This window comes from Polypterus senegalus, chromosome 11 (genome assembly GCF_016835505.1).
Source record: "Polypterus senegalus isolate Bchr_013 chromosome 11, ASM1683550v1, whole genome shotgun sequence".
Classification (NCBI taxonomy): Eukaryota; Metazoa; Chordata; class Cladistia; order Polypteriformes; family Polypteridae; genus Polypterus; species Polypterus senegalus.
The window spans coordinates 143,160,388-143,187,787 of NC_053164.1; the positions used below are offsets into that span (position 1 = coordinate 143,160,388).

At 34.7% G+C, this 27,400-nt stretch overlaps 1 protein-coding gene across 1 annotated transcript in view; it reads right to left on the reverse strand.

The window, feature by feature from the left end:
* The window catches only part of wif1 (wnt inhibitory factor 1), an 84,108-nt gene that overhangs the window by 31,398 nt on the left and 25,310 nt on the right, over positions 1-27,400 (reverse strand). Inside the window, exons 3-5 of the mRNA XM_039769735.1 lie at positions 17,427-17,535; positions 13,862-14,002; positions 2,162-2,257 (exon numbers count right to left, since the gene is read on the reverse strand). Of these exons, the coding sequence (XP_039625669.1) occupies positions 2,162-2,257; positions 13,862-14,002; positions 17,427-17,535 (346 nt within the window). The remainder of the gene's footprint in view (positions 1-2,161; positions 2,258-13,861; positions 14,003-17,426; positions 17,536-27,400) is intronic.

Consider the following 27,400-nt stretch of genomic DNA (forward strand, 5'->3'; position numbering starts at 1 on the left):
ATGTATAATTCATTAAAGAATTACTTTGTTGAAAAGAATGGGCCTTTAGAATAATGAGTGTTGTTAACAACAGATGGATGCCCAGCTATGACAAGAAGGCATAATGGCTTCACTGCACACTGTAAAGCAGACCTTAAAATTTCTTTGTTTTTTCCATCTATCTTTGTATTAATCACCAGTAGGCTATCTGTGCCAAATTCATGATTTGATCGTGTTATGACATCTGTCTTCAGGATGATAAATACCATTCTGACAAATGCCAAACCAAACAGAATTTTCTAGGTGTTTCTGGAAAAACTCTCTTTAAAATGCAATGACCTTTTACTTCACACAGAAATTCAATGGCTGTGCAGAGGAAATATCCTGCATTGTTTTTATTAGCCACTTTCATCTGAGATTAAGGCTTTTATACAACCAAGACATGAGGATACCACACTGCAGCCTGACACTACAATTTCTACTGGTGTTGGTCTTTCTAACAGATGTGACATACAATAAAACAGCCAGAACTGTGAAAGCTTGCAAAGCAGGACTTGGCTTATTTTCTCCAGCAAGTGCAGAAATGGAAAGGGATACACTTTCTATCTGTGCAAAACGTTTTTAAAAAAAATAGAGCCGCATCAGGAGCCCTACACATTTATAAGTATGATTAGGCTGGGCCAGGAAAGAACTTGAGGACTTTGTGCATCTGGAACCATGTGCTACTTCATTTCAAACCCCTTTATGGAGGTGACATTACTGAGTAAATGAGTATGGTATTTAAGCTCAGTGTTGCCTTACAGATGGAAGTTTTCAGTCTGTGACATCTGGTAAAAATTGTATCATTCTGTTGCTGTTAGAGCCTTGTTAGTGCACAGAAGCATCCCAGCATTAGGACAGCAGTCATGAAGGTTATTACACTATTTGGTCCAACATATCTCTGTGAGCCTACTTTTTCTAACACAAACTTCATCATGCTGATGTTCTGAACTGTTCTCAGTGATTAGCACCTAAATGACTACCTCAGGGTTAATCTATCAGGATACTACATACTAAATTCCAAATACCCTGTTCATGTTTTTTCCTTCTAAACTAGCTGAAACTAGTGACAGTGAATGTCCTGTGTATAGACTGACATCCTATACTCAGTGTTGGTTTCAGCCTTGTGCTAAATGTTGAAAGGATAAATTCTACTTCTGAAAAGGAATATACAGCTTCACAAACTGGTTTGATGGATGCATGCATGGCAAAATCTCTTTGTGTTCTTGTTTTCATAATATTTTGAATAATGTCATTTTTATTCCACTTTATTATAAATTGTTATAAACTAAAATAATAAATTTTACTGTATAAGTTGCTTGGCTGCATATCCCTATTTTCAGTTGCTACAGTACAGTATAATAAGCAAGAAAATGAGAACAAGAGACCAAGTTGAATACATTTTCATCCTTTTTCAAACTTTTTTTACTTTCCCTATAAACACTGTATTTACAACAAATTTACAAGGAAAGTATTTAGACTAGGTGAAAGTTTTGACTTGAATTTTACAGATTTACACATTTTATGCATCTCTGAACAAAATCTGACCACTTTTAGAGTGATTCCTTTTTGTCAAAAGTAAACCCATGGACATGAATACTCAAAAATAAATATCAATCCACACTGTAAATTGCTAGAAGCCTATTGCTTTTAAGTAAAGATTCTCCAGTACATTTTCTTCTACGGAGATAATTTGTATTTTTTACGCATATTAGTGTTAAGTGTAACTTACAATGAAGAATATATGATTTTTTTCTGAAGATACATTTCTTCTATTTTAATTCAATTAATATCACCCTTCAAAATGTACTAATAATCTGAAACATAGATCATTACACATATTTACAGTACATGATTATTCAATTTCAGTAATTATGTTACATGATTTACAATATGATACAGATCAAGATAACGATTTTGAGTTTCTATAGCTACAGTTAAAAACTATTTTGTACGCATATCATTACAAAATGCTAACACAAGGAAAATATAACAAATGACATGCACTTCTATTGCTAATAATACCTTTTTATCACACTTCTTACAGAAAAAACACATACGATTGGATTAAACTACCGGTATAACCATGCAAAGTTTACTTAATTTTTAATGCTGTTGATAACTTGTTTGTTGTTTTCATTACCTTTTTCACAGTGTGGACCATAAAACCCATCTGGACACTCACATACATGCCTTTCATTGCAGAATCCCCCATTTCGACATCCACCTGGACATTTGGCTTTAAATTAAAGAAGAATGTAACTTTAATAAGAAGTTAAATTTTTGTAAACAAAACCAAAAAAAACCCTCAAATTTTCAATGCAGACTGGGTTGTTGGTAACTTCTAAAAAGAGCATTTATTTGTGTATCTGCACACCTTCTAACCCCTTTCCAAAAAATGAAATAGCATGTTAGCATGTTAATAAAGGCTTGCTGCTTATGTCTAAAACAGTTGGTCAAGATCACACATCATACAGTGCAAATGCTTGTACAGTGAAAGTATTCACAGCGCATCACTTTTTCCACATTTTGTTATGTTATTCCAAAATGGATTAAATAAATTTTTTTTCTCAGAATTCTACACACAACACCCCATAATGACAACATGAAAAAAGTTTACTTGAGGTTTTTGCAAATTTATTAAAAATAAAAAAACTGAGAAATCACATGTATATAAGTATTCACAGCCTTTGCTCAATACTTTGTCGATGCACCTTTGGCAGCAATTACAGCCTCAAGTCTTTTTGAATATGATGCCACAAGCTTGGCACACCTATCCTTGGCCAGTTTCGCCCATTCCTCTTTGCAGCACCTCTTAAGATCCATCAGGTTGGATGGGAAGCATCGGTGCACAGCCATTTTAAGATCTCTCCAGAGATGTTCTATCGGATTCAAGTCTGGGCTCTGGCTGGGCCACTCAATGACATTCACAGAGTTGTCCTGAAGCCACTCCTTTGATATTTTGGCTGTGTGCTTAGGGTCGTTGTCCTGCTGAAAGATGAACCGTCGCCCCAGTCTGAGGTCAAGAGCACTCTGGAGCAGGTTTTCATTCAGGATGTCTTTGTACATTGCTCCCAGTTCCTGCCGCTGAAAAACGTCCCCACAGCATTATGCTGCCACCACCATGCTTCACTGTAGGGATGGTATTGGCCTGGTGATGAACGGTGCCTGGTCTCCTCCAAATGTGATGCCTGGCATTCACCCCAAAGAGTTCAATCTTTGTCTCATCAGAACAGAGAATTTTGTTTCTCATGGTCTGAGAGTTCTTCAGGTGCAATTTGGCAAATTCCAGGCAGGCTGCCATGTGCCTTTTACTAATGAGTGGCTTCCGTCTGGCAACTCTACCATACAGGCCCGATTGGTGGATTGCTGCAGAGATGGTTGTCCTTCTGGAAGGTTCTCCTCTCTCCACAGAGGACCTCTGGAGCTCTGACAGAGTGACCATCGGGTTCTTGGTTACCTCCCTGACTATGGCCCTTTCTCCCGATCGCTCAGTTTAGATGGTCGGCCAGCTCTAGGAAGAGTCCTGGTGGTTTCGAACTTCTTCCACTTACGGATGTTGGAGGCCACTGTGCTCATTGGGACCTTCAAAGCAGCAGAATTTTTTCTGTAACCTTCCCCAGAAATTTGCCTCGAGACAATCCTGTCTCGGAGGTCTACAGACAATTCCTTTGACTTCATGCTTGGTTTGTGCTCTGACATGAACTGTCAACTGTGGGACCTTATATAGACAGGTGTGAGCCTTTCCAAATCATGTCAAATCAACTGAATCTACCACAGGTGGACTCCAATTAAGCTGCAGAAAAATCTCAAGGATGATTGGGGAAACAGGATGCACCTGAGCTCAATTTTGAGCTTCATGGCAAAGGCTGTGAATACTTATGTACACGTGCTTTCTCAATTTTTTTATTTTTAATAAATTTACAAAAATCTCAAGTAAACTTTTTTCACAATGTCATTATGGGGTGTTGTGTGTAGAATTCTGAGGAATAAAATGAATTTAATCCATTTTGGAATAAGGCTGTAACATAAATTGTGGAAAAAGTGATGCGCTGTGAATACTTTCCGGATGCACTGCATTATGACATCTGTCAATGGTCATGTCATACACAATGTAATTTCTTTGACATTTGGGTTGGTCAATATAACTGTATTGTTCCACATAACTTACTTTTGCCTTAAGTGAGTAAGCATTGTAAAACTAAACTGTGTATAGTTCAGTAAGAAAGTAAGCTCTCACCATGTTAGGCATGACAATTGTCACTACCAGTTAATGCAAGACTGAATTTTACACACTCCTACTGCATTTGGTATGGTGCAGGGGGCCACAAATAGGATTTTTGAAAGAGGATATGATTTCAGTATTCAGCACAACAGACTTATGATTTCAAGGCATATAAACTATAGGTAGGATTAGAAAAAAAATGTCAAAAGGAAAAAAATAGTATGTAGCCTTAACAAATTGAGAATCACAGATTCAAATATTCTGTGATCCTCATATACTGTAGAACACATGAAACCTAAAAGCTATATTTTCAGCAGTTCAGATTCAAGAAATATTACACAGTATTAAAAATAATTCCTCACCCTTCTTGATTCATAGTTAATCTTGTCCCTGTTCCTTTATAAACTGACAAAACAATTTTTGCATATCAGCCCCGAATCTGTAGTATTCCTTGTTTACTGCCGTTTATTTTCAGCACTTGTTCCTGCACTGAGGCACACCAAGGCATTTATGTGGGGAAGCAGTGACCGGACCATTTTCAAAATTCTAATAAGAGGGCATCTTCATTGTCCGGTGTGCAAACTAGCATGTTCCCTTACACCTGATTAATATGCAGTATGAAAATTCAACAAGACCAATGTTGTTATTATTTGTGGACTGAAAATATTTTTCATCACCACTGAACTCTGCAATATGGCAGTGATAAACGCAAAACTTGATGGAATCCAGGCTGAGAATCCTGAACTGTTACTAAAGCCAGTACTAATGGGACTGAGTAAAATCGTAAATGTCCAAAATAAAAATGTTTCCAATGTATGTTCTACATGTATGAAATCATATCCCTGAAATGTCAAGGTTAAAATTAAAGGGGTAGTTTTTCATTCTGTAAATATTTAGATTGCATGTAGCACTGAAGTGCCACATAAAATTACTGGCAAAACTCAAGTGAACTGTATAAACCAAAGTATCCTAGTAAGCATTTGATTTTAAATTATAGAATACAACAGATAAGCTCTATATGGCTTATCTCTCACCAAAAACGTCTAATTAAAAGCTCTGACCATAAAACTACTTTGACAATGGAGTATTTATTATAATTATTAGATATACTCCAAACAAAACAAAGATAAAACAAGGAAAGACCACTATACATCCCAGATCAAAAGTATAGTGCTGTGATCTTGAAGAACTGGAAACATGTGCTTCTTCTAAATTTCCGCATGTCTGAAATGTAAAATTTGTTAAAGTATCTCTTCAACCATACATGCATTTTTAGGTTTGCAGTGGAACGAAACAAGAAAGCCATGAATAAAAAATAAATTCTTGATTATTCTGCAAAGACGTTCCAAAAGGACCATACAAATTTATTAGAATACTTTAGAAGTTAAGAGAAATATTTGTCTTATAATGATATAGTAACAGTAATATTCAATAGAGATGAAAGTTGCAGTTTTGAGAAGGTGCCCATCAAACCTGACAGAACTGAAAAAGATTAGTCCACACAACCAGCCAACAAGTGTAAAACTTTCATTCCAAGCAACAAAAAAAACTTCATGGCAGTTATTGTCTCCAAAGGCATGCCTGGCTACCAGCTTTCAATAGTATTGCTTGCGGTGGTAATGGGGGTCTTTTTTAGAGTATAAAAAACTAAAAAAATGCCATCAAACCATTTCTGAATGAAATTTTAGAGGTAGAACAACATCTTTATTCACCTGTTGCACTGTGCACACTTTTCTCTATGCTGTGGTTTCTATTACACAACAGGTACACACGTCGTAAATGTAGGAAAGACGGTTCTTGCAGCACGGAGAAAAAAAAGAAAGAGACAAATATATGGGACATTGGGTATAAATTTATGGTACTTGTAAAAGTTAGCTTTTTTCAGTTTTATTCTCTCAATCACGATCACGCTCTAACACCGCCCTTCTCCTTTCCTGATCTGACACTAAGTAACACTGCCAGTGTAAATTCACACCCGATCTGACGCTGTTCGTTTTCAAATAATATTGCATTTGTACAATGATGTTTTCTGTTTTTTTATTGGTACTATTCAGATCATAAAATGATTTCTTCAAAATATCATATATACCTACGTCTGTGTTTTTTTTTTTACATCATACACCATAAGGTGCATACTAATTCAGCGTGAGCAGGAACATTCAATAAAACTGAATAAAAAAAAATAAAGTGAAGGTAAGATAAGAAGAAGGCAGATTCACCAGCGTTTGTGTGTCAGCTTTTATCCCTCTAGATCAGAGAATGTCCAGTTCCATTGCCTCAAAACACCACTCACATCTACAGTTATTCCCAGTTTCAAATAAAAACTAACAGCATCAGATCCCTAGGGCGGTAGTATGTATCGTGATTGTGAGTAAGAGAATAAAAGTGAAAAAAAAGGGTAACTTTTACAAGTACAGTACTATAAATGTACATGGTCTGTTACAGACGCAAACCAAATGTATGTGTGTACTGTATAATATTAACAATAAAAGCAGCTCACTACTGAAAACAGTAAATATAGGAGGAAGTGGGAATCGAACTGGTGGTCGCTTGATTACAAGTCAGCAAATCTTACCGCTACGCCACAGAAGCTGTTGTATCATCCTTGAACCTTTTGTGAAAGTGTTTATTTGATCTTTGGATTTCAGGCTTCATACATTCTATAGTTTATGCCTACATTTTGTAACATTTATTACTAAAATATGAAAAAGTTTCTGTTTCAACAATGTGTTTACACAGATTACTGTAGAAACGGAACACACATGAAATGCATGTGTTCCAAATAACAATCTATTATTTCCACTCTAAAACTCCAACAGTTCACTCCCAGATAATCAAACAAAGCACGAGCTAGGAGAATTTAGTAAACGCTCTGTGACGGTGGGGGACGTTATAGCAGGATGCTTGCTGCTTGTATTAATCGGCACATTTACAGGACAAAAGACGCTGACAGAGAGGTGCGAACGGATTTAAGGTGGGCCGGATTTACGAGTTTTCTTGTAGGCTCTGGTAATTCTAATGTTAAAAATGGAGCAAAGGGGCCAGTTCAGGAACAGACTAAGTCAGCAGGCATGCATTCTAGACATCAGGATATCTAAAGTTACTCTTCATATTTCACAATTCGGTTTTGTAATCTTTCTAGTATGACTACAGTAATAATTTTAAGGCAAAATGACTCATCTCTAAATTCATCACAGCATCAATGCTGCAAGTAATAACCTTGTTCCATGAACAGCAAACTCTCATTTTGAGTTATACAAAAATGAGGTTCAATTGCACCATACACTGGTAAGGTTGTCTTGCTGTTGGTAAAAATAAACATGTTGTGTGCTTTCCAAAATAACATCCTTTCTCCCCAGAACATCCAAAGTGAGGTTAAAAAAAACACAACATGGAGACAATCTTCAGCCCTTCAAAATGTACCTCTCTCTGCATGTTTTGACTGCTATTATTCTATAACTATTTATCAGCAATCATTGATTAATTCAAACTGCACAAAATGTGAGTCATACACATTAATGGTTCAGGCACAATATATTCAATGAAGTGATTCTGAAATCACTAATTAAGCTACTAGGTTATATGGTTGATGAGTTCACAAGGTAGCCATTGCTCTTGCTGTATCTTGCATGGTTCCATGAAGTTTTATGCAATCATTTATGGACACAGTATCCATAGATACTCTTGGTAATAAAATTTCTTGCACGCCAAGGACATACAGTGTTGTTAGAATAGGCATGTTTGTTTGGTGCTGTTCTTACACTCACAGGAATCTTGCTTTCTTGTTTTGGCTGAAGCATGATGAAGTGGGAGGTATTTGGGTAATATATTTGTTTGAGGGGACTGGAATTCTGATGATATTTATGTTCACATTATTATATGACTACAACTCAAAATGAGTTAATTCCTTGAACTGACTTTTTGTCCAGCAAAAAAAGTTACTTTGAGATTCAGGTATTTCAGAGATATGTTGTCATGGGTCGTGTAAGCCTTTGTAACACCAGAGATAACTAAATTATGAATAGGCTGATCACTTAATTATAAGGGCCTATAATAGATCAGTCATTCATTTTTGGAATCAGATTATTAAAATATGACTGAAATGAATGCTGGGTGCTAAAACTAGAAAGAGCAGAGTAGTCTGCATGTGCCTGGAATATGCAAAGTTGACCCTGTTCACTTGTTATAAAGAAATTGTTTACTGTGCTTCCTTGCATATATGGCATTGGATGTCTTTAAAAATAAGAGATGTTTCTGTATTTTATCACGTAACAAACAAGTCCACTTGCTGAGAAAACCATTCTTGAAATATTGTTGTCAGCATCATTTATTGATTACATTAGAGGGGGGTTTCTGCTTAAAATATGCATTATATTTCAGGTAGGTTCTTTAAATGATAGTTGAGTAATTGTTTTCTTTTTTTACTGTACATCATGTTTAAATCTGTAACACAAGTGAACTAAGAGATTAGAATTTTGTACCTTCCTAGACTCACTTCAGTTTAAATTTTTGTGAATTATGTTATTTCTCTTTATCTACACCTCAACATCCTTGAGAATTATAAAACAAATGCTATGCTGTTAGGTACTCATTACAGTTCAGCATTAAAAATATTTTTCTCTACATATAAGAACCATTTTCTAGTTATTTTGTTATGTTAAATTAATAGAAATATTTTCTTACTTATGTTAAAATATTTGCCTATATATTAATGCATAATCTATAGGGGATTCTATTATAACCCCCACAAGCTATATTGAAATAGAATATTCTTACTTTTCCATCTAACTACAGAGTAGTCTTAATTTATGATCTTCCTTGCATTAAGTAATGCATAGAGGGCAAATAGTTTCAAATCATGCCCTTTTGAATGCAATATGTCCTACTGAACATGCAGTGCCATACATAGAGAACATAGTAAATGTATTAAGTAAAGCTTATATAAGTTTTTCATAGAAAAATAACACAACTGTTAAGTATATAAAGTGACTGAAATTAAAAAAGAAAAAAGCTAAGTTTGTAAAAGAAACACTTTTCCTTTTTTGCCTTTCATTCTGCACGTGTAGTAACCTTCATCTTTATTTTTGTGCAAACTGTTTTGCTTTAAACATTCACTAAACCTTTAAAATGAACTTTATTGGACTGAGAAATTTCTTTTGTAGGCATTTGACTCATACTTATCCTACCTTACCACCTCTGTTACTGCTTGATTTCAATATCCTGGAAAAGATACAAATACACTCTCACCTAGTCTCGGAGCCTTTTGAAGAAGTGCTTTTCAGCAAGTCAGTCAACATGAAAGGCTACAGTCTTGAACACCTTGCAAATAATGTACATGACTTATGTTTCTATTACAGTGTACTATGGATTTCACATATTTTCTTCAATGCTTGGTTTGTTTGTCCTGTGGTATATCCAACCCAGCTACTTTCTCTGACATCATTACTTTAGATGCCAAAAATGCATAGACAATTTGGACTTGTAGGAAGAAAAATATAAATTGGAAGATGATTTTATGACAGGGACAGCTTTATGATAAACTGGAAATTGGACAGGAATGGTTTGTTTGGATCATCAGGCCATTTCTAGTTCAACACTGGACTCTCTTGCCACATTTATAGATGCTCAAAACCATAAGCATCATCAATTCGAAAATACAGTGTTTGGGCTATAGTGAGACAGCAGGTCTAAGACATCACAACCCCAAAGTCCCTTCTCCCACCCCACCCATCTCCCAAAGTGTCAAAGTCACTATTTTAAGTCCACAAAAGTTATTCAGCAGATACACTACATCAGAGATGTAGTAGCATCTCTGTTGATGCTAAAAATAAGGTGCTCCATATTGGTAAATACACAGATGAAAAAGCTGGAATTTCAAGTTATGATACAGAATTAGAGCTCATAAAATATTGTTTAGGTTTTAAGATATTGGATTTTGAAGCTAAATCAATCAAACTTAACTTTTCAGCAATTTTCCACTTTATTATTGCATGCTGCCACAATGAGAGATATTGAAAAGAAACTCAGTTTCAATGTGCACATATGATAAAAGGAAAAATATGTTCAAGAAAACAAACTGTTAATTTTTTTTGCTCTTTCATTGGTGTCTCCATTTTGGGATGTAGAACACAACATGTTCCTGAGGAACCTGAGGCAAGCTTATGAAGTGCCTAATGTTGATTTAGCTCCACTATTAAAAAAAGAGTAATAGACACATAACAAATATCTGAACTTTAATTAATGAAGATAAGATTTTTGCAAGAAATTTAACAGTCAAGGAAAGAAAACTGTTTATGGAAAGGAATTTTGGTTATAAATTTTATTTTGTGTGATTATGAATTTGACTTTGGGGTAGTAGTAATAATATCTTGAAATATAACGCTAACTCATGTGTATCAAATTCTGCTTATTCCTTGTTCTCTCCTTAACAAAAGATCTTTAATAAAAAAATAAAAAACACTCTTCTATTGCACTACAGCTTGTCCTGCAGAACATGTTGAGATGTACTGTACATAGAGGAGATGCAATCTGTAAGTAGGATACATTTTTCAGCTTTCATGCCTGTATGTCATGTAGACAAGACGCTGCCTATGTGAATTATTGAGAATAGCTTGAACTTTTTAAGAAAGTATGTCTTTATCTTGATTGGAAGGAATCTTTTTTCACATTACTTCACATTCAAGAAAGAGAAATCTGAATACTGCATCCTGCTTTTTATTTTGGAAGCAACTGATAAACTTTAAACCTTACACAAGAAGGAGCAACAAGATTAAGGACAAACAAGTGCATGGGGTATTTGGTGGTAAATCAAGTGACGTGGCCTTTAGCAGTCTGTCTGCTGGAAGTCAACATGATGAGGAAAGGTCAGCAAGCCATTTGCCCATTTCATTTGTTATAAACTAGGGTATGTCAACACTTACCACATATAACCTTCTTTTAGAGTTTCAAACGAACATAGGAATTTATCTTCTGGATTCAGATTGGATTTACATAGTATTGTCAGAACTGATGCAGTTGGCCTGGTGCTAGAAGAGGTGTAAAAAATGTAGGCTCTACTAAATTCCAAGAAGAGTGAAACAATTTATATGGAAGGTTTAGATAAGAGACAGAGAGAAAGAGAGAGGTAACGGCAGGGGGAATGCTCTTGCTAGCTGGAGTTAGTTTTTTGGGATTACACCGGGACAAAATGAAGAAGTTGAATATAGAAGAGAAATATAATCATGTGCAGAGGAATAAGGACCATAGCACACAATAAATATCTCCTCTCATCGTAAACATGAGGTACAGCTATATCTGGTATAAATTGATAGTTGTGCCCTGTAAATATACATGAATGAAATTAGAATGAGTACATGTAGAAACCCTTTGAGAAAAAATGGAAGCTTGTCACACAGGTATGCAAAAAGATATAGCATAGAATAAACTATCGTTGAATTGACTGGATAAGGTATGGTATCTCATTTTAAAAAAGTGGTGCCCACTCTTGTAAGTGTTATCAACCATTTTTACACTCTAGCGGCAACAATGATTTACACTTTCATCTCTTGTCACATGGTGTGATCTACTGCAGACATGCATTGGTCATTTTATTGAACTATATGTGGTCAAGACAAATGATTTAATATTCCAATCTGGAGTTTTGCTACAGTTTGGAAGGACATCAACTGCCAGAACAAATAGATCCAGTCGGGTTCCAGATATGAAATGGATGGAAAAATTTTGCAAAAGGGACAGAGTAATGTCTTGGGTTTAAACAAACATTGTCCCCCACAGCTATAGAGGGAAAGGAACCCAGCAGTTACATGAGGGGATATAGAGAAAAAAGAGAAAGAAAAATAGAAAACTGGAAAGAGGGCACAGAACCTTTTAGCAAACTTGTGGCAGGATTTCTACCAGAAGTTTCCACTTACCCCACTTGAAGAAAGTGAAAGCAGATTGCCCATTTAAGGAAAAGGCCAAGGAAGTCTAGGAAGGGTTCATTAAGAGACAGTACACAGTTTCTAACTAGGACCAGTGGGTCTGTGTTGCTTCTTCAAGGGAATGACCAGCTGGGGAATTTTCTGTTTAAGGGCTAATGAGAACTCGGGGGTGGGGGGTTACGTACACCAAGGATCAGTAGACGATGAATGAATGTGCATGGAAGTGATAAAACTGCAAATCCTCATAAACTGTTTTTATTACAATTATGGATTAAGAGGTTATACAGTATGAAGCCAAGTTATTCGTCTGGATAAACCCTGATAATGTCTGTTTAACTAGTTATATTGGAGAAATATAACATTTAAAATAATAATGTAAGACTAGGAATCTGAATACTGAGAATTAACAATGCCGTACACCGTGACTCTATCCCCTTACATTTGTTTCAGATATTTTATTATAAATTATTTCAAACTAAGCCATTTGTTATTTTTAACCTAAAAGGTATGTTAATTTATTTACATATTCAATGGCTTTACTTAGCTCTTGGGTCTTGGTACTAACTCCTTTTACCTGCATGTGACAATTTACAATTGAAGAAGCTGATTGTTATACACTGCTTTCCAGGACATTCTTTCAACTATATTAGAGAAAGTATATCAAAAATTGTAGGTTTTTTTTACATTTTCTGCTAACCTCATCCCAGTATTTTTTGAAGCAGAGCTGATCAACATTTCTTAGTACTTAGTTTTTCTCTCTCCATATATTTTATGGAAACAAAAATTTAATGAAGATCAGTTAGCTTGTTGATTGTTAGTCTTCTAGTCATTAGCATCTCATTGTTAATTGACAGATGGTTAAGACCAAAAGAAGCAATTAAAGGCTCTGAATCCAGCTGTTTAAGAAGAAAAGAATCAATTAAGGGTTATAAATCTTAACAAGGGACAGAACCAAAAGTAAGCAGTACTAATTAGTTTTCATTTAAGTAGTGACTGCAGTGAAAACCCATTGCCACTTTAGCCCACCAGAAGCTGTTTTTAACACCCATGCGCTATAGTGAGCAGAAAAATGTAGCTAAGTTACTTATGTTTGTTCAGGAAGCATTAACAGACTACAAGTACAAAACACAACCACTAGAATCTTGACTCAGTCTGTTACATTTTCAATAGTTCAACCACAGAGCATTCCCTCACATATAGAAAAAATCACAGAGTTGTCAAGACCAGTCCCCAGAATGCTTGTCTATATAGCTTACTCACAAACATCCACTGAGTAATACAGTATTCATATAGTTTAATGTTTGCTACTCAAAGGAACCCTTTTAATTATCTTTTAAGTGAAAACTGGAGACACCATTTTTTATCTTACAGTAACAAATATTACATGACATTTATTCTGTAACTGTCTATACCTCATTTTTCTGTGCTCTCATTGATTCAAATTATTTCCTTGTTTAAACAATTTCTAATTGTATGTTTTCAGTATTCTTGATGTCAGGTCTTTGTTTCAAGTTTCATCTAGTTATCACTGTTTCACCATTTATTTCTAATTCTATTTAAGTTTCAGTTTTGCAATATTAAGTAATTCAGTATTCTCATAGTATTGCAATCTTTTTTTGCTGTTTAATGTATTTTTTGGTTGCTGTACACTGTTAATGGAAGTTCCTAAAATAAGAAATGCTTATATATATTGCATTACCTCTTTGACAGGTTTTGAAGAAAATGGCATTGTGTGGAGTTCTAAGGATAACATTCCCTTCTTCATCCATTATAATCACTGTAACTTCAAAAGCAGCCACACCATCTTGATTTCCAAGGCATGGAAAACCAATCTGTATGACTGATTAAAATAAAATAATTAATTGAGTAGTTTCTTTGTACAGTTAATATAAATAACACAAATAAAGACCACCTCATCCATGTTAGTTCATGTCAACTTATTGTGGATACTAACCAAACATGCTGTATGCTTTTTTTAACAGCTTGTGGATAATGCAGACAAAATACTACAGCACTGAAAATACTATGTGGATTACTTTACAAATATTATACAAAATGAGTTTAATTGTGCAGTAAACAAAAAGAGTGAGAAAACCTTCAAGCATATATCTACATGGCCAAATTTGATCTTAATAGCCAACTAACTACAGCCAGCCATGGTAATCGTTGTGCATGTGTAGCTCCCGTAATGTATTTAAAGTACAGTACAACTGCTACAAAGTCACTCTGAAATGTCCTGTGCAGGTACACACACATGTGCGTGAACACGCACTCAAACACACACAAATGCATTTTAATAATAAGTGTTGTTTAATTTTTACCCTAACAAACACTCAATGGTAGATAATAATAAACTATAACCATTTCATTTTATTTTCATTTATTTATTACATTCATATTTGTTATAGCATAATGTTTATTGATGAAAAAAAAATTCACATCAATAGAACAATAAAATTATCTTAAAAAAACATGCATTAGTTTATGTAACATAACAAAAGAACTTTATATTTTCAGACTGGGATTATTCTTAAATAACTAAATGAATGTACAAAGTTGTAAATGCACAAAGTTTAAAAACACTCTCCTACATTAATTTAAATGCAGAACTTCTTATAAATGTACAGAAACAAATTTTAAATAGTCAAAACTGAAATATATGTATAAATAAACTGTAGGTTTATAGGGTCATTTTTATCATGCGCAGAGAGTATTGTGAAATTCTTACTTGCATGTGCTAATCAACATGCAACATTTTGCTACTCTAAAGAAGCATGGTTATTGAGTATATAACTAGCAGTATATAACAAAATATATTAATAATTATTTTTAAAGAAAATGTACTACACCAGTATTTTTGGGAGATTATAGGACAATGTGCATAACCTGCATATTGTCCAACTGTGCCAAAAAGGAAGTGTAACACACATTAAACAAGAATAAAATACAGCCAACAACAAAAATACAATAAAGGAACAAGTAATATCATGAACTCCAGTAACTGTAATTAAAAAACATGTAATCTGGTTTTTCAAAGATCTCCCATGGTTTCAAATACAAGGATCAAAGTCTTTGTTGTTTATATAAGGAAAAAAATGTACTGTAGATCTTAGCTATTGGTAAAAAACAGAAATAATGAGGTTAGAAGTAAACTTGATCCCAAAGAAGTAAAGAATTTAGGTCTAATTAAGGATTCTGACTTAAACTTTAAATCATACATTAACCAGAATACTAGGATTACATTTTTTTGAGTTAAGAACATTGCAAAAGTTGGACCTCTTATATTACTGCAAGATGCAAGTCACACTTATATTTTTTAGTCAACAAGATTATTGTAATGTACTTCTAACAGGACTGCCTAAGGAAGACCAGTTGCAGTCAGTGCAGAATGTAGCAGAATGAATCTTAACCATAAAAAGAAAATTTAAGCATACCTCACCCATTTTAACACCATTACATTGGTTACACATGTCTTTTAGAATAGACATTAAAATTCTACTAATGGTAATAAAGCCTTAAATAATCTAGCTCCCTACTCTGTTGTGGAGTGCCTGTGCCCCTACATTCCAAATTATAACCTTAGATCCTCTAATGGTGGTCTGCTTATTATTCCGAGCCAAGAATAAAAGAAGTAGTGAGGCGGGTTTTTGCTGTTATGCTCCAAAAATACTTTACCAATCAAGATACTGCAGGCTAAAACTGCGGATCATTTGAAAAAACTCTTTTTTAATTTGGCTTTTAAATTGCTACATTTTAGTTGAGCATTTTAGTTGCATAAAATTATCAAATCTTCATTGAATTTGCAATCATTATTAATCTCTATTTTTTCTGCTTTCTTTTCAGTGATGGCATTTTCCACCCCCACCACCTGATCAAAGTACTGTGGAGCCACCTGTGATATTCAAATGAAAGCAGATACCCCAACTTTCCACGAGACCCACTGTATCAAATCTTCTAAGACAATGAACATAAAAAAAACAAGAAACAATGACGAAAATGGGTGTGAGGCCTCTAAAATGTAACACAGAAAGCTTCAGTCTTCACTGGCCTTCTTTGGCCTGGTAAAGGCCTCTCCTTAGGGTCTTAATCTGTGTTCCTGTGGTCTATCTCAGGAACCACAAACCTAAAAAGTATTTTGCCTCAAAAATAAAGTTGAATGTCTCAAAATCATGCCAACGCCCCACAAGTAGAAGAGTGACAGTAAATATTCACTTATGCATTAACACGGACAAGTGGGAATCTTTATTAAAAAAGAGGATTTATTACAAAATATCAAAAAAGGCTTCTCATAGTTAAAAAGAGGCACAAAAGGTTTTGCATACAAGGAAATCCTAAGCAAGTATGTCCCAATACAGATGCCAAAAGAGAAATCTAATAACTGAACAGAAAAGGAAAAATTAAATAAAAATCCGGAAATTAAAAAATAACACTTACATAAGACTCCAAACAACTACAATACTCGTCTGCTGAGTCTCACTTCTGACTTTAATAAATAACTAGGAGGAGCCAGCAAGTCATGACAACAACACCCATAAAATGCAGGCAATTTAGACACATTTAAGGGGACAGAACACAACTGACAAATGACAGAATAAACTAACAGAAGTAACAACAAGAAACATAAGAAAATTGAAAAAAAAAACAAACAAACCATAATATACGGATACATTCAAACTGATACAAAACAACTACTGGTAGCATTTCACAGGTCTACAAAGCTTTACAAAAAGTCCAAAGTTAAACATCCATCCATCCATCCATCCTCTTTCGCTTATCTGGGGTCGGGTCACAGGTGCAGCAGCTTGAGCAAAGAGGCCCAGACTTCCCTCTCTCTGGCCACTTCTTCCAGCTCTTCCGGGAGAATCCCAAGGCGTTCCCAGGCCAGCCGGGAGACATAGTCACTCCAGCGTGTCCTGGGCCTTCCCCGGGGCCTCCTCCCAGTTGGACGTGCCCGGAACACCTCACCAGGGAGGTGTCCAGGAGGCATCCTGATCAGATGCCTGAGCCACCTCATCTGACTCCTCTCGATGCGGAGGAGTAGCGGCTCTACTCGGAGCCCCTCCAGGATGACTGAGCTTCTCACCCTGTCTTTAAGGGAAAGCCCAGACACCCTGCGGAGGAAACTCATTTCAGCCGATTGTATTCGCAATCTCGTTCTTTCGGTTAAACAGCCAGCTTAATTTTTCTTTTCATGCTTTTTCTACAGTATGACAAATTATATGAGACATTGCTGAAAATGAAAAAGAAGAAAGACATTTTCTGACCTGAGGGTTTGTGAGGAACAGTTCCAAGGAGTGGCACATTCACTGTTGGGTCTGCCATGACATCTTTGTCTAAAGATCGTAAAGTCTGGAATTCATAATAATACTCTGCCTGCAAAAATACAGAACAAAGAAAAAAGAATTATTTCTTTCAATGAACTTTTAGAACTTTGACTTACTGAACCCAAAGAACCGTATTCACATACAGTATGTATTAAATCCAATACATTTACTGAAAAATTCAACACTCAAAAAATAGTTTTAGTTGAAACTCACCCAGATCTGATTGACTGCTCAATAAAGGCTCATTGAAACAGAGCTCTATACTGTACACACAATGGTAAAAGAAAACACTATTATATTAATTGTGCATGGAAATGTGGCTGTCAGTATTTATATTTAGAGGGCAAATAAATGATACAGCTTCAAGTCTTTAAAAGAAAGATTGTAATGAGTAGGAATGTATTTGATGTTCACTCTGATTTTCTAAAGGTTGTTAATATTAAACTGAATATATGAACTCCTTATTCATATTAATTCAAAACCAAATAACACACTATGATTTGTATGCTTTAGAAATAAAACATATTGTCAGGGCTTTTCTTTCAAAACTGTAACACGATATTTGAAATTATTGCTGATGCTTTGATTTGTTTATGCCAAAAATCAATCAGGGAATTGTTGCATTGCCTTGCATACATTGTAATTCAATACATTTTTTTTTTCATTTTAAGAAAGGAATAAATACAAGACTTAAAATCAAGACAAAAGTGTGTGAGGGCAGTATAAAATGCATTAAACAATATATACTCTGTGATCTGTGCTAGTATTAGTAATAAAATATCTGTGTAATACGAATTAATAGGAAGTATTGATTCACATAATCTTATTCTCTTCTTCTTTACTCATTTACTTCAGTCTGATCATTCTATTGGACTAAAGAACCCGAGTGTTACTAGGCTGTATCATTTTCTGGATTTCATTACAAATTACTTTTAAACTACAGAGTAATTCCCTGCAATTAAAGTGGTGGCTGATGTTTCTAGCTCTGCATGTGTCCATGCATCATACTGATATCAGGAAGGAGAGAGTGATGCTTTACAGAATAAAGACCACAAACACAGGAGACATTAAAGGGATTTATTGCCATGTTCCTAACAAGAAGCGTCTTCTCAGACATTATTTACATCACTTTACTTGCATTTACTCTTGTAACATATACTGTACTTCCGTGTATATCTAGAATAATATATGGAAAATAAAACACCAAATTATCTAAACAAAATTACTACAAAGAATGCTAAAAAAAATACCTTGCAACATATATATATATAGAATCATGTATAGAGGTTTTGAAATAACCTTCCAACAATAAATGCATGTAAGGGATAGCCTAAAATCCAACTTCCATTCCCAGACTGCAAATATGGGCAAACCACTATGTGCTACAGTACAGGCAAATGTTGATTATTCTGACAGAATATTACATAAATGTCATACTGTGTCCATCACAATGATTTAATTGAAAGATAAAGGGCAATACATTCTTAGAAAAGGCAAATGACCTACACACATGTATACAGGTACCCAGAGAAAAATACATGTAGACACTGGGAGAAAGTGTAAACTTACCAAGGCCAGAACCTGAGCAACATCTGGGAAGGTTTTCCATAATTCTGAAATCAGGAAAATTAAAAACTGTGGTGTTTTTAGCATTATTAGACGAGTATTATTGAGACGAGTATTAAATATCTCCTACATATTTATGAAAACCTTAAGAAAAAAGAAATTTGTGTCCAAAATGGCTAGCATTAAATATCTTGAGACAGACTTCAGGTAGGAAAAATGGTTCATAATGAGTAAACCAATATAAAACACGAAGTCACTGAAAGACTGTCAGACCACAGCAAGTTACAAGATATAAGATGAATAGCTCACAGATTGTGCAAAGCTGCGGAGCTCGTGATTTATAAGAGCAAAATAGTCACCAAAGTCTTTTAAACTGAAAAGAGAAAACAAAACATCAAACTATAATAGCAAAATTGGTGCGACAATGTCAGTTGAATAACAGAACTGATTTGAGTGCAACCCTGTTCTATGACCTGTTACATAAAACGAGCCAAATCTACTTTACTTATTAGTCCTGGGAATTTTCTTGGTATACATTTGCCAAAACAACTTAAGAAGCTTACTAGTAAACAGTCTGACCTAATGAGTCTGAGAGGACACGGCTCTCTGCTGAAGACTGCTATGATCTTCATATCACAACCAATGGAATCTCATAGTTCACAGAAAGATATTTTGCTCTTTAGTGTGTATTGAGGAGTAATGTCTGTCTCCTTGCTATGCCCATAGCTTCGCATATCACTATACAGTATAAGGTTCTTTGCTACCTGAAAATTAACAGCCACCTAAATGTCCACAAACTACATTAGTGTTTAGTAGTAAAACAATAAAAACGATTAGGTAATTTTAATTATGGTATTTTAAAAGTCCATCGACAGTAACAACTACATATAATACATTATGTATATAAGCAGATATACTGTAAGCAAATAAATCCTGCACTATAGCTTTGCTTGTGACATGAACATGTTTGATGAAAGTCATTATGCTCCAACTCAATTATAACCAATGTGGTCTTTGGCCGGCTTGTCATCCCGGCCAATACCCCCAGGCCGCCAGATGGAGCCCTCCCTGCAGTATGGAGGTGCCCCAAAGACCAGCACGGAGTCATGGACTATGTAATTTTTATACACAACCCTGCTGGATACCACAGGGGCTGCAAGAGGGAGCTGCAGGGAGGACCGAAGAATCATTCGTGCCCTATAACCCAGAAGTACGTCATAGGAAGAGCGACGTGCTTCCGGGATGAGAAGAAGGACTTGTACCTGACTCGGAAGTGATAAAGAATCACATGGACTGGGGATTGGGAACACTTCCGGGTCAAAGTATATAAAAGGACTGTGGGACCTCTCTGGATGGTGAGCTGAGCTGGGTGGAATGGTGGCAACGCGTCTGGGAGTGGTGGATTGATTTATTGTGTTTATTATTGTGATTTATGAGTATAGTGGAGGAGAGGGTGCTTTGTGCACTGTGGCATAAAAATAAAGTCAACATTTGGACTTTTATCTGGTGTCTGGAGTCTTGGACAGGGATTCCAGGTAGCGATACAGCCTCTATCTGTCACACCACTAACATGCTAAAGTTACACGTAAAACCATGTACATGAACCAACATCTTCCTGAATTATCTACCTGAACAATTACTTTAATCATTCTCTAAATGAAATCTCACCCAAAGGAAAATCACCACTAAATGGCGGTTTTTCAGTAATTCTCATCTTGTCATCTCCACAAGCAAGACAAATAAAGAGTTTCACCAGCATCTTTATTGATCAGTACAGATTTGTGCTCACAGGAGCATCCCTCTTTTATCTGCAGGTCTCCCACAGGAATGGATACTGAAATGCCAGCAGTCCTGATGTTCTAAGTAAGAACTTGCACAAACACCATAGGTAATGTCCAGTAAAATTTGAAGAAAAATAAGCAAATCAAATGCATTAACACACGATGAAGATACTTATTTAATGTCAGAAAAAAATTAAAACTTGTTTTGAATACTAATATACCTTTTATTGAATGCTAAAATTGTTTTAAAGTTATTAATCAAACTGAATAAGTTACACAAAATTCTAAAACATTTTACAACATCTTCCTAGTGTCTAATTTAGAGAATTTAGAGAACTACAACTAAATTATAAGCAAAGGGTAGGTTAGTGCTGCTGCCTGATGAATTCAGTGCCCATGCTTCAAACACTGCATTTGGCTATTGACCATGTGGAGTCAGAATGCTCTTCCTCTGTATGTACAGGTTTTTCTCTGAGGTATTCTGGTTTTCTTCTCATTTCCCCAAAGATGTACATGTTAGATGGTCCAGAAATTCTAAATTAGACCAGAGTGACTGTGAGTGTGTGAATGCGTGGGCCTGGTCATGGACTGGCTGCTAATATACTATATGCTCTGATCATCACCTCCCAATAAAATGGGTTAAGCAAATTTGAGAATGTAATCTCAGGTTTTTACTGTACTACTGTTATTCAAAAAATATTCTATACTGCTTTAAGAATTCATTTGGCCCAACAGGCACAATTATTTGTTTTCCTTCATATTGGTCAGAATCACTTTACCTTCGTCTCATTGTTTTGTTGGGTATTAAATCTGTGAATTGTATGTTATTACTTGGAGGCCACTAGGCCCTGAAGGAAACATTTCATTTGTTTAATTGAAATTACTATGGCTTTACTTAACTAACTATATCATGCCAAGATGGAGAATAAGTAATTAAAAAAAACAAAGAAATCTTTTAAGTGTGCTTTAACAGTTACCCTGGAACACTCATTTAAGAGCAGTTTACTCTCATATTCCAAATAAGCTTACTGATTTATTTTTATATAAGAATAATTTAGTTTTATTTTTTCATCTTGTTAACCACAATTTCTAGGTGGTAACCTACCATTCTTGTTGCTCTTTTATATATACACACATATACATTTTATGCTTCTGTTTCTGTGGAATTTTTCATCAAATTTACTTACTTATTTACATTTTTTCTACTCAACACCTTTGCAAAAATGCAGAATAGATGGAGAACATGAGGATTACAGATGTGTCAATACACAGGACACTGCATTATATAAGCACTGCAACCTGTATTATTTCCTTAGTGTGTCCTGCAGATGACATTTCTTGCAATATGGGAACATTATTTTCTCACTCTGTTTTTTATTTGTTTTGTTAATCATTCTCATGCCAAGTAAAGTGTAGCTTGTAGCTCTTCAGTTGGATTAAAAATGCACAATATGACAATATTTTGAAAATAAAATAAGGAAGACAATTTTTTTCTAATATGACACAAAAAATGTATACAGCTTCATAATACAAACTATAGTCTCCTCCTGTACAAAGTAGCTAGATATGTGAAATATAATTATTCCTATAATGTATTTGTTTCAAGCATCAATTTATATTACAGTATCAAAATACTTCAAAGAGACCCAATTCCACAAGGCAATACATTTGTGAACTTAATTACTGATTCTACATATATAATTAGCAAAACTTTATGGCATTTTACAAAACACCTTGGTTTATCTGATATCAGTTCAAGAGAGGGTAGAGTCCACCACCGATTTACCCCGTCTTTTGTTATTGTTCAGAGGTCACAAAATTGTTTAATTTATATTTCCGTAGTTTTATATACTGTGAATTTAATAAAACATTTCACAGTTCTGCATGAAATAAACTTACAATAGCTGTGCTCAGCTTTGATCAATCTCAAATTACTTATATTCCAGCATGGTTATTTACATAGACTATTTTACAAATGGTTGCAATGAAATTCTCCCAACAATTTTTCCCTACAAGCTGTTCTGTAAAGTACAACTGAACGTAGACTATTTAAAAAGAGTGCATTTGTAATGTAATTTGCAAGACAAAAACAGCATTGTTAGAAATGATTTAACACCAATATTTCCTACTTTATTTTAAAATCAAAAATCTCTAGATTTTTCCTTTGTTATTAGCAATGGCCTTCTTGATTTGAGACTTGATCCGTATTCATAAATTTTATTGTTAACTAATTTTAACTAAATTCCATTCTGAGAAAAATGTTACTAATTAAATAGTTTGGTAAATCACTTTGAATGCTGTAGTTTGTCCAGTTGAGAAAAGCCAAAGTAACCATTACAAATCTTTCAAAAATTTTTTTCAAAATCGTCAAAATGATTACATATTTGTTAAAGCTCTACTTAAGACAAATACCAAATTATAGTTTTTGCAATAAGATGCCCAAACACAAAAAATCTCTACTCAAGCAAGAATAATCCTCTGTATCAGCTGAAGTTCTCAATATTATATAACTCATTGGACTCAACAGACTTGCTCATGTATAAGAATTCTTCCTATAACAATAAATGTGGGTAAGAATATTTCTCAGAAAACAGTTGGCCAGGCAAGGTTAGTAACAGCAGTAACAGTACATGTGTACAAAAACAGAAATTGTCTGTGCCTATAGTGTTTCTTCTTCTTCAACCTGCTTCATATTTCTAAAGGCTCAGGCATAAGGGCTGTTTACATCAAAGAAATCCTAGACTTTTCTAATCAAATAGGGAGAGATGTCTTAATTTTAAGGACTTGAAAGTCCTTGCATAAGTGTTTCATCCGAACACGTATGCTGTGGGTCAAAGAGGATTATCACTAGAGGTTCCCATGGATGCCAAAGGTATGAAAGTGTTGATACTGCGCACATGTTCTAAATAGTTTCTTCTTGCTTTTCTTGTGGGAGTTATAATGTCTTTTAAGTAGTTGTGGTGGTTTATATTAACTTAGCAGCACTTTTGCACTGGCAATGGGCCATAGTATTGGCACACTTCTCTATATTGAGCTGACATATCGCTTTGGCATATGCAGCAGTGTCCTGCCATCTTATCGTTCATCATGTGTCATCTTGTAAAACAACTTTTGGCTTGAAGATGAGCTAAAGTCACAGATTTTGTTGTTTTCATGGCAAAACAACCACTTTGCTATAAAGACCTGAGCAGGCATTGCATCTGATTGGCATATGCAATGTTTTGCACTGACAGTAAAAATTGTAGTGATGTAGTGTCCTTTGCTGTCATCCAATATTGTCATGGCTCTTTTCCTGATAGACATGCTGCATGGACCTGAAGCCCAATGAGGTGGCATTTTTAAGCTGCGTCTAATCCCAAGCAAAATGCCTCACTGTCAGGAGAGCTCAACACATCCTAGCTCAATTCACGAAGGGCGCTGGCCATGTTGCGTTCTTGCTGTGTGTTAGTACAGAGTCACTGCTCATCACGGGAAGGGGTTCTTTTGTTGTCAGCAATGCCACCTGTTACGCATGTCACAACATAATCTCTCAATCGAGATCAAGATCAAGTGGTAAGATCCAGATGGACAACCCTTAGCATTTTATATATACATATTTATGCATGCAAAGTAGATACAGGATAGGATTTTTCCAAGGTTGTTGGAGCCAGATTTAATACTGTCAACAAACATAACCTGTAGCTCCTTGGGAGATGGCAGGAAACACAATGCTTAGATAATGACTTGAACCTGAGAACTCCCTCACAATGTTGCCCGCCTTACCATCATAAAATGAGTAAGTACATACCACAGTCCTGATCTATTAAGAAGGTTCTGAATTTGAATATATATCTATTTGATAGAATTGTTTAAACCTTCCCTGATGAAGCACAATTTCACCATATGCAATTTAGGAAAATTAATTTTTTCATCATAATGCAATATAGTCAATAAAAGACATAAACCATGACCATGAATTCATCACAAATTTGCTACAGATGCATCTAAAGTAAAATACTGCATACATTCTGATTTTATATTCACCCCATAATGTAGGAAATCACATTATCCTGAAATAAGAAGTAACTCATTTTTCCAGGGAGCCTGTGGCAGAGCAAAGACATGAGGCAAAAAGAATCTAAACCCAAGTACTGTACCGATAAAATGTAATTAGAATTAAATCTCTATAAAATGGGAACAGTAAAGAGTATAAAAAATACTGTAACTCAAAATATCCTTCCTTCATCTTACTGAAATAGTGCCATCTAGCGTTCCATTTGTGAAATTCTTATCCTAATAATAAAATACGAAATTGCTCACAAATGTGTACAAAATATGATTGAAATATGGAATAGCACAAAACTGTACCCCTTTAAAAAATTAACTCTGAGAAGAATCTGAATTAACTTTTTTATATTATCAAAACATGTCATTTTTAACGTATGGCTATAGCTGGTTTGCTGTTTCTTAATGTTTTGATGTTTGAGATATGAATCAATAAAAATATGTAAACCAGAAAGTCAATATGGTTAATCTTTTTAGTTATCACTTATTTATTCGTTCATATATTTTATCTATGTATTTTCTTGCCTGATTATTCAAGTATAAGATTATACAATCAGTATTGTCATTGAAAAACCTGCTCTAGATGGCAGAGTAAGCCACCGTCATGCAGACTACAGCATTGGATAGACTACACCTAACTTCATATGAAGTCTTCAGACACAGGCATGGAGTTCAAAGAGGAAATACTGAACAATTGTCATGCCAATCCTCTGGCCACCTTGTTTTCTTATTCCCTATAACAATTTTTAATCTTATGTTAAATGGGTTTATTTTTATTTATTGATATTTTTTAAACAATTTTGGTATGAATAATACAGCAAATATAATTTTCTCTCTGAAACCTGAATAATTTTCTGCCACTGTTTAGCCTGTGGCTTTTCTCAATGAAGCCTCCATCAAAATCTTATGAATTTACAAAACACCACCAGATTTCCAAGATCGCACGCTACTGTTATGTAAGTTAATGCATCTTTATATCTCCAAAATGCTGTTTGACTTCGAATGTGGTTTGGGACAGTGCTTTGCAGTTTATTATACTGGAAAATGAGTAATATAAATAATAAGAAAGATAACAGTAAATAATAAAGAATAAGTGATTGATTAATTGATAAAAGATACCTATGGCAGTATTTCCACAGTGAGTAAAGAAGCATTGTGTTTATTCAAATAATTGTTCATTTTTAACAATTAGGCCTCCAATTTTATTCAAGGCTCAAGTTTTATATTTTTTTCCCATTATCATGTACATGACATAGAGTTTACAGATACTACTGCAACACTTATGTGTAAAGCTGCAATTAAGAAACTATGTGGGCACTCTCTGCTTAGCACTTAACATACTACACATATTAATACTGTTAAGACAACTGATCCATCCTCTACTATACCTGTTATTTTGCATTTTTTTTTTAAATTCTGCAACTTGGAACACTGTATTTTCATTACTTTTGTTCTGTGTAAGAGAGATAACTCTCTGCGTACTGAAGAATAATCATGAGCAATACTTCATTACCTCCTCACAATAACTGTGCAAGTGTGACTTAGTTTTACAAATTGGATAACTGTAACATCTACTCTTCAGTTTACAATAAAAGGACAGAAGGCTAATAGTGATTTCTTTGAAGGTAAACAATTGTATACAAAATAAATGCAAAGATGTTCAGGTAGAATCATGTATTTAGCATGACAATTAAAATAATAAAATAACTTTCATCAAGAGAAAAGAATGCTCATGTATTATAAAGTGAAACCAGTTTCAGAGATGGAAAAAATACAAATTTTTGCCAAAAATCTGGACAGAAAATGTATTATGTAAAGCGACTAGGAACATACTCTTTGAAGTGCAAAATATAGCTTTAAAGGTTTATACAGTTATTATTGTCACATGTAAGGGGTACAGTAAAATTCTTACTTTTATGAGTAATCAACATGCAACATATCACTGTGCTCAGCCTTTCCCAGTCTTCAAAAGGTAAGGTTATCTAATCATGGTCCTTGATGGACACAATGACTACAGGCAATTGTTAAAAAAAAGGTATTAATTTAAAATCTATCCTTGTTGTTGATTTAACTTGACACTTAATACAACTGTTTATTCTGGTGTTCTGTCTATAGAACATTAGAACTGAATGATAGTACATACCTTTATTTCTCTCAGAAATTGTGAAAATGTGCTTTGAACTTCCAACGCTTTCTTTAGGAATGGTTTCTATACTCTCTAATGCTCCATTTTATTCCTGTTGCTGGTTGAGAAATATAACTTTTTCATTTATTTTTCTTAACTGAGCAGTTAACATCGACATATAGTATATAATAAAAAAGTCAACAGGTAACCAACAAAGATGGTACCATTTTCTCATCTTTATGTTTTCATCATTAACCAGCTAGTTTAACAAAATATTTTGAAAAAAAGTGGAAAGAGACAGCTATTTTTTTATTTCTCTCCATTTCACAAATCATTTTGTTGATTTTCCCACACACATATAGTGAGTGCACTGTTAGGACTTATTGCAAAGCAAAATG